The sequence below is a fragment of the Cebus imitator genome, unplaced genomic scaffold (assembly GCF_001604975.1).
Source record: "Cebus imitator isolate Cc_AM_T3 unplaced genomic scaffold, Cebus_imitator-1.0 Scaffold266, whole genome shotgun sequence".
Taxonomy (NCBI): domain Eukaryota; kingdom Metazoa; phylum Chordata; class Mammalia; order Primates; family Cebidae; genus Cebus; species Cebus imitator.
This window is the reverse complement of record NW_016107581.1, coordinates 2,921,562-2,930,263: the sequence shown is the minus strand read 5'-3', so window position 1 is coordinate 2,930,263 and position 8,702 is coordinate 2,921,562. Positions and strand designations below refer to the sequence as shown.

At 53.7% G+C, this 8,702-nt stretch overlaps 1 protein-coding gene across 1 annotated transcript; it reads left to right on the top strand.

Moving 5' to 3' along the window:
* Positions 1–2,159: 2,159 nt before the first annotated feature.
* Positions 2,160–5,500, top strand: LOC108283946 (nitric oxide synthase interacting protein). The gene is made up of 6 exons (XM_017500580.1): positions 2,160–2,566; positions 4,217–4,376; positions 4,474–4,592; positions 4,717–4,904; positions 5,019–5,127; positions 5,386–5,500. The coding sequence occupies exons 1-6, from the start codon at positions 2,381–2,383 to the stop codon at positions 5,455–5,457; spliced, it is 834 nt and encodes a 277-aa protein (XP_017356069.1). The 5' UTR covers positions 2,160–2,380; the 3' UTR covers positions 5,458–5,500.
* Positions 5,501–8,702: the final 3,202 nt, after the last annotated feature.

The window sequence follows — 8,702 nt, the reverse complement described above, 5'->3', positions numbered from 1 at the left end:
TTTGTGGGATGGAGTCTCGCTCTGTCACCCAGGCTGGAGTGCAGTGGTGCGATGTTGGCTCATGACAACCTCTGCCTCCTGGGTTCAACCGATTCTCCTGCCTCAGCCTCTGGAGTAGCTGGGACTAGGGCAGGTGCGTGCCACCATGCCTGGCTAAGTTTTGTATTTTTAGTAGAGACGGGGTTTCACTATGTTGGCTATGCTGGTCTCAAACTCCTGACCTCATGATCTGCCTGCTTTGGCCTCCCAGAGTGCTGGGATTACAGGCGTGAGCCACTGTGCCTGGCCAGAGGTGAATGTAATTTTTAAATTTTTGGTGCTGCATGATGATTATATTTGGGACATTTGACCAATTCAGTAGAACAATATTTTCTAATTGATGCATGACCTTCAAAATCATACATAGGTAAAAGATGTATTCAACATTGCAAAACTGATAGATTTTAATGTAACAGTATGAAAAGTTCATTGATAGGGTTAAAGATTTCACGTTGCAGTAAACTTTTAAGAAACTACCACTTGTTGAGTTTTTTAATTTTAAATTTATTTTTATTTTTTGAGATGGAGTCTCGCACCGTCACCAGGCTAGAGTGTGATCTCGGCTCACTGCAACCTCTGCTTCCTGGGTTTAAGCGATTCTCCTGCCTCAGCCTCCTGAGCAGCTGGGACTACAGGCATGTACCACCATGCCCAGCTTATTTTTTGCATTTTTGGTGGGGATGGGATTTTGCCATGCTTGCCAGGCTGGTCTTGAACTCTTGGCCTCAAGTGATCCACCCACCTTGGCCTCCCAAAGTGCTGGGATTACAGGTGTGAGTTGCTTTCCTGGCTCACAGACTAACTTTTCTTAAGAGCTACTCCAGATAGGACAGTGTGGTTGAAGGAATCAGTTTCTGGATGGTACCAGCATGTAGTGCAGAGTCATCTGTAATCCAGGCTCATATTTGTTTTTCTCTCAGTTAGCAAATAAAGGACCCCCTGTGTAGTTATAGGCCTGGTTTGAGGAAGAAATAGCATTGCGTCAGGAATAGGTACACCGAGAATGTGAGCTCTCTGCTCATGCTTCACAACCAGCCTGATTACTGTCTTGTATATAACATTAATGCATGATGACGGGGTGAGTGTTAGTTCCTTCTCATGTTGTCATAGAGACATACCTAAAACTGCGTAATTTAGAAAGAAAAGAGACTTAATCGGCTCGTGGTTCTGCAGACTTTACAGGCTTCTGCTTCTGGGGAGGCCTCAGGAAACTTAAAATCATAGCATGAAGCAGGCAGGGTCTTCAGGAGAGAGCGAGCGAAGGGGGAGGTGCTGCATACTCTGAAACAAACCAGATCTTGTGAGAACTCATTCCCTATGGGAAAGTCTGTCACCTCCGTCCAGGCCCCTCCTCCAACGTTGAGGATTGCAGTTGGAGATCAGTTTGGGTGGGGACACAGCCAAACCATGTTCAGGTTGCTTCTATCACTTTAACTTGGTGGATCGGATGATGGTAATTCCTGATGTGCTGCTGTGGCTTGATCTTTATTCTCTACTAGTACTTCAAAAAATACAAGAACTTTTTTCAGCAGACAGTCTTGGTTTAAAAAAGGCTGGCTTTCCTAGGAGTCTCTGCTGTGATTGTTCTGGAGAGGTTTGCCAGTGGCTTCTTATAGCCTTGACCTTTTGACACTTGGAGCGTGATTCCAGTTTTAGAGTCATCACGTCAAGTGACAGAGCTAGTTGTACTGTACTGTAACTTGGATTGGCTGGAGAATTTTCTCTTCCTCTGGGCCCTACTTTATAGGATATTAGATCACTCAGTGAATAGAACAGAGCAGCACACACAGATTGGTATATGTTCTTTCCAATTTCCAAAAAGCCCTAGCAAGCTTTTTGCTTCTTTCTTAGTTGTAGGACATAAAGGTATAGTGATTGTCTTTCACTTTGTCTTTTTTTTTTTTTTTTTTTTTTGAGATAGTCTCATTTTGTTGCTGGAGTGCATTGGTGATATCTTGGCTCACTGATCTGCCAGGCTCAGGTGATCCTCCCGCCTCTGTGCACCCCCATGGCCTCCCCTGTGTCCCCCCCGCCACCGAGTAGCTGGGACCACAGGTGTGCACTACCACACCTGGCCTTTTTTGTTTGCTTTTTGTAGCGAGGGGCTCTCGCTTTGTTGCCCAGGCTGGTCTCGAACTCCTGGCTGCAGCAGTATGTGGCTCACATTGTTGCTGGGAGAATGAAGCACTTTCCCTGCAACTCTATTGGGAGAGGACAGCTAGAAGCTCAAATCTGGTCTCTGCTAGATTCTGCCCCATGTGCCTGTTTCCTTTGCTGATTTTAATCTACATTCTTTCACCATGAGTATAACAGCTTTGCTGAGTTCTGTCAATTCCAGCAAATGACCGAACCTGGGGCTGATCATGGTAGCTCCAGCCTAAAATCCCAGCAAGTTGGGAGGCTGAGGCGGGAGGATCACTTTCTTATTGCACCCTTTCTTTGCAGCCCAGATGGCTACCTGTATGAGCGTGAGGCCATCCTGGAGTACATTCTGCATCAGAAGAAGGAGATCGCCCGGCAGATGAAGGTGACGGAGATGGGGAGAGGGAGGCACAAGCAGGCAGCAGCTTTGGAGTCTGAGCTCACAGGCAGAGCCATTCGGGGCCCTCCACTCTCAGTTCCTTTTTCCCTCTGGGCCTTTGCCTGTGCTGTTACCTCTTCCTGGTGCACCGTTCCCCTCCTGCTCCCGCTAAATCCTCCTCACCAGAGTGTAGGCCAGGTGCTGCCTCCTCTGAGCTCCTGCCAGTCCCTTGGATCTGCCCCAGTCCCCTCTTCTCTTGGCACTTGGCATAGCTGTAACTCTACATGTGGCTGTCTGGCACATGCCCACTTCCCCCCTAGACTGCTGTTCTTCCCACCCTGTGATCTAGGTTCTTAGTAAAGATGAGCTACACGGGCCGGCACTGTGGCTCACGCCTGTAATCCCAGCACTTTGGGATGCTGAAGTGGGTGAATCACCTGAGGTCGGGAGTTTGAGACCGGCCTGGCCAACAGGGAGAAACTCCGTCTCTACTAAAAATAAAAGTTAGCTGGGTGTGGTGGCGCATGCCTGTAATCCCAGCTACTCGGGAGGCTGAGGCAGGAGAATCGCTTGAGCCCAGGAGACGGAGGTTACTGTGAGCCAAGATCGTGCCACTACACTCCAACCTGGGCAACAAGAGTGAAACTCCATCTCAACAACAAAAAAAGATGTGCTAAATGAATCCACATCACCTCATTTTTCTGGGCCTGTTTCATCATCTGTAAAACGGACTGACAGGGCCAAATCAGAGGCTGCAGCAGGGCACCTGGGAGGTGCACGCAGGTGAACATTCTCAAGGTGTTTACTGGGAGTCTGGTCTGGCCTTCCAAGTGCAAAGCCATTTGATGGGTAGGAGGGGCCCTGTTTACCCCCATGTTTGAGGCACAGTGGGTCTGTCCCCCTCTTCCCCTGCCTGGATTGCTGATGCTCAGGAGACACTACAGGTCACGTCCTTGTTGGGCTCTTTGTCCTGAGCAAGTGGCTCCCCCTGCGCCTATGTCCCCCCGACAACCTGGTGGCCGTGTCGGAGGCCCTCCTCACTCAGCTGTGTGGCTCAGGGTCATCTCGCACTGCAGCACCGACTGGGCACCTGCTGTGTGCCAGGCAAGGCTGAGCACGGGACGTGGCTTCACTCCTCACGTCCGTACTCACTGCCCAGCCGTAGACGTGGGCTCCTCCACATTTCCTTAGGTCTGGAGTCTGCTTCCCCTGTCCCACAGGGCGTCTGGAGCATGCACTGTATAATAAACCTAATTGGCCAGCAGGTGGCATTCATTGAACACTCAGCTGAGTGCCAGGTGAGGCTGTGTGCTTTGAACACTCATCTTGTGTAACCCTTCAGTGAGCAGCCGACGTAGGTCGCCATTGTTAGCCCGTTTTACAGATGAAGAAACTGAGGCCTGGAGAGGTCATAGTGCTCACTCAGGCCACAGAAGTGACAGATGGGCTTTGAGCCCTGGCACTCTGGATGTACAGCACAGTAAGGTTCACACCCGCCCAGGCAGTCATCTCCTCTGACCGCCTCCGTCAGATGGTCCCCTGTGTGGGCCTCAGTTTACCTACCTGTGAAATGGGAAGAAGATACCTGCAACCCCTTAGGGTGGTCCAAACGCAGCCCCACGGGCAGATGCTCAGCCCACTTTCCCCTCCCGGCAGGCCTATGAGAAGCAGCGTGGCGCCAGGCGGGAGGAGCAGAAGGAGCTTCAGCGGGCGGCCTCTCAGGATCACGTGCGGGGCTTCCTGGAGAAGGAATCGGCCATCGTGAGCCGGCCTCTCAATCCTTTCACAGCCAAGGCCCTCTCGGCCACCAGCCCAGGTGACTCGGAGTGGGCTTGCGGTGGGGGGTGGGGGGCGAGCCGCGGGCTGGGCATGTGGGGGTGGGGCAGCATCTGAGTCCCTTCCTTCCCCCACAGATGATGCCCAACCCGGGCCCAGCGTGGGTCCCCCAAGTAAGGACAAGGACAGAGTGCTGCCCAGCTTCTGGATCCCGTCGCTGACACCCGAAGCCAAGGCCACCAAGCTGGAGAAGCCAGTGAGCACCCACGGTGCCAGAGCGCCAGGGGTCCCCCAGCGTCCTCCCCTCCCGCACGGGGACCGTGCACCCTCCACCTGTGCCAGCCCTGCCTGCTGAGCCCTCCTCTCTCTGCCCCTTGCAGTCCCGCACGGTGACCTGCCCCATGTCGGGGAAGCCCCTGCGCATGTCGGACCTGACGCCTGTGCACTTCACGCCGCTCGACAGTTCGGTGGACCGCGTGGGGCTCATCACACGCAGCGAGCGCTACGTGTGCGCCGTGACCCGCGACAGCCTGAGCAACGCCACCCCCTGCGCTGTGCTGCGGCCCTCGTGAGTCACCTGGGAGGGGAGGGAAGGGACCACCCAGGAACCTGTGGGGCGGGACGGCCTTGGGGCCAGTAGGTCTCCTCTGATCGGAGTCTCCCGCCCTCACCCTCACCGCAGTGGGGCTGTGGTCACCCTTGAATGCGTGGAGAAGCTAATTCGGAAGGACATGGTGGACCCTGTGAGTGGAGACAAACTCACCGACCGCGACATCATCGTGCTGCAGCGGGTGAGAGCCCCACCCCTCCCCTTCCCCGAGCTCTCCGAGGCCCCGCCCCCTTCCTCGTGCTCTCCTAGGCCCCGTCCCTACCCTGCCTCCAGCCCTCCTAGGCTCCACCTGCGGTCGCCTCGCCCCCGCCCCAACTCCTACTCCTGAGCCAGCAACCCGCTTCACCTTAACCCGCTTAGGGATCCCCACCACCTCCTGGAGCCCCGCCAGTCACCCCCGGGCCGGCCTCCACCTCCCCCTTCTTTCTACCTCCCCCAGGGCGGTACAGGATTCGCGGGCTCCGGAGTGAAGCTGCAAGCAGAGAAATCGCGGCCGGTGATGCAGGCCTGAGTGCGCACGGGAGACCAAATAAACAAGCTTGGGTGCGCAGAAACGTGGCGCCTTCATTCGCGGCATGGGCGCCCCGGGGACAGGGCAGGCGAGGAAGCCGGGCCGCGCAGGCAGCGCTCCGACAGCACACGCTGGAGTTTGAAAGAGCCGGCTAAGCATATTGAACGTGGTCTCACGTCAAGAACAAAATCTAGCCGGGCTCGGTGGTTCACGCCTATAATCCCAGCACTTTGAGAGGCCGAGGCTGGTAGATCACTTGAGGTCAGGAGTTCAAGACTAGCCTGGCTAACATGGTGAAACCGTCTCTACTAAAAATACAAAAATTAGCTGGGTGTGGTGGCGCATGTCTGTAATCCCAGCTACTCGGGAGGCTGAGGCAGGAGAATCTCTTGAATCTGCACTCCAGCCTGGTTAACGAGCGAGACTCTGTCTCAATCAATCAATCAATCCCTAGAGTCCTTTGTTAGGGCTCCCGGAGTCAGGCCAAGTTTGAAGTACAGGAAATACCCAGGAGCGGGTCTTCCGGGCTGCCATGTGATTCGACCCACAAAGGAAATGAAGTTTTGTGAGAAAGCGCACAGCACCCTGACTGGGAAAGGCGGTCAGGAGCGCCGCCCTGCACCTGTGGCTGCTTGAAGGTGAAAGGAAGAGGAAACCGCAAGTGCAAAGGCCCAGAGGCAGCAACGCACTTTGCAGATTTAAGGAGCAGAGGACGCGCAGGGGAGAGCGGGGGAGACAGGGCAGAGTGGAGACCAGGAACCGGCGCCAGCTGGTGGCCTCAGACTTCACTGGGAATGTAAGGGCTGCCCTTACGGCTTTGTTTTTAATGACCATCAAGTCACAAAAGCAGCTGCTGAGCAGTGTGAAAAACGGCACAGAGACAAGCAAAGATGAAAAGAATAAAGAGCGCGTGCCTGCCTCACTGAGCGATGCTACCTAGGTTCTGTCCTTCCTGGTCTTTATGTGAGCACACATGAGGTTTCAACCAAAGTGAGATAGCAATACACACAGCGTCCTGTTCAGAGAGCAATCCTTTCCCACCCCGGAGGCTGCAGTGCAGTGGTGCAATCACAGCTCACTGCAGACCCCCAAATAGCTATGACTGTTTTCTGTTTTGAGACAGAGTCTTGCTCTTTCCCAGGCTGGAGTGCAGTGGCGTGATCTTGACTCACTGCAACCTCCAACTCCCAGGCTCAAGCAGTTCTCCTGCCCCAGCCTCCCGAATAGCTGGGGCCACCTGCAGCCACCACGCCTGGCTAATTTTTGTATTTTTAGTAGAGACAGGTTTGTGCCATGTTGGCCAGGCTGGGCTCAACTCCTGACCTCAAGTGATCCACGTGCCTCAGCCTCCCAAAGTGCTGGCGTTACAGGTGTGAGCCACCGCGCCAGGTCTGACAGTCTTCTTAGCTAATACCCAGGTGGGATTCAAAGGACTGGGATGTGGCCAAGGGCCGGGAAGTGTCCCTTAACTGTTGTCTGGCTGGGCCACAGCTCATACATCCGGCTGCAGGAAAAGATTTGCCAGGATGGCGGTTTGTGTCATCCTTGCACACTGGGGAGCCCCAAAACCTGGTGTTTGCTCCCCCAGGTCCTTCGAGAACATTCTCTTGGTCCCTAAGAATGCTTATGCCTCATCCCTGAGCCCCACGCCTTTGGCAGCTGCCCAAGGTGCCAGACGTTTCAAGAGCCCTTGCCACCTGGGCTGTCAATCTTCAGGCCCCTTGAGTCCCCGCCACAGCCCTGTGGGAGGGATGCCCATACCCATTTCACAGAATAGGCCATGGGGGCTGACGGCACAACTTGAGCAGTGTCACACATGCTCGAGGGAGTGACAGAAGCCAGGTTCACCCAGGAGCCAGCTGCCTCTGAGACCCCCCCCAGACTCAATCCTGGACTTCCCCCATCCTTCAGACCCTCCCTCCCCCAGAGGCCCACTGACCTGTCCACCTCTGCAAGCTCCCACCCCACCCGTCCATACCCAGAGTTCCGTGTCATGCCCTTTCCTTCAACATCCCAAATCCTCGTCCTCTTTCCCAAACCCCTCAACCATCCGAGTCCTTCCAGTGTTCTCAGCCCTCTATGAACCCCAATCTTGTTCACGTGTTGCACAGATCACCTTCGCCCCAAATAACAACTTGAAGGGTTTCTAATCTTGCACCTGTGTTTTCCCAAAGGAACCTAATTCCCACTCTGTTCACAGACCCTTTGTGGGGGGATGGGGTGGGAGGTCAAGGTCCTGCTCCAATCTTTTTTTTTTTGGGTTGGAATGTCAATCTTTTGCCAGGCTGGAGCACAGTGGCGTGAGCTCAGCTCCTGCCTCAGCCTCTTGAGTAGCTGGGACTACAGCAGCGCCACCATGCCCGGCTCTTTTTTTTGTATCTTTAGTAGAGACAGGGTTTCGCCATGTTGGCTAGGCTGATCTTGAACTCCTGACCTCAAGTGATCCACCTGCCTTGGCCTCCCAAAGTGCTGGGATTACAGGCTGAGTCACTGCACCATGTTCTGTCATTGAAGCTTCTAAGGTACTTGGAGAGGAAGCAAGAGTGGAAACACAGCTTCAGTCATAGCAGAAGAAACAGACAGGAAGACAGACAAACCTTGTCTTTGTTGAACAGTTTCCTTAGATACTGGTCTAAAGTTCAGAGCAAGACCAGGGCGTGGTGGTGCTGATGGCAGGCATGCTCACCAAGGCTCCAGCTTTGAGAGGTTCAAACACAGCGCTTCAGAAAGCTGTCGCAGTTACTCGTAAGGATGTAAAAAAATGAGCGGGGGCCCGGGCGCATTCTCTACTAAAAACACAAAAATCACCCAGGTGTGGGGACGCACCTCTGTAATCCCAGCTACGAGGGAGGCTGAGGCGGGAGAGCTGGTTGAATCCGGGAGGAGGAGGCTGCAGTGAGCCGAGATAGCACCACTGCACTCCTGCCTGTAGAAGAGAGCAAGACCTCGTCTCAAAAAGATAAAAAAATAAAAACAGCAAGATTTATTCTGCCAGCCCACAGGTGAAACTGTAGGATCCAGAAACAAAGCCTTGGTTGCCAGGGTAGGGGAAGGAACTGACCCCGAAGTGGGGAGTAGCGAGAAAGACTCTGGGGGGCAGAAGGAACAGTTCAGAGTTTGATTGGGGTGGTTACGTGACCCTGGTTTGTCAGAACTGGTAGAACTATTCACCAAAAGGAGTGGGTTTTACTGTGTGAAGTTTTTATTTTATTTTTATTTTTTTATTTTTATTTTTTTTTTTTTTT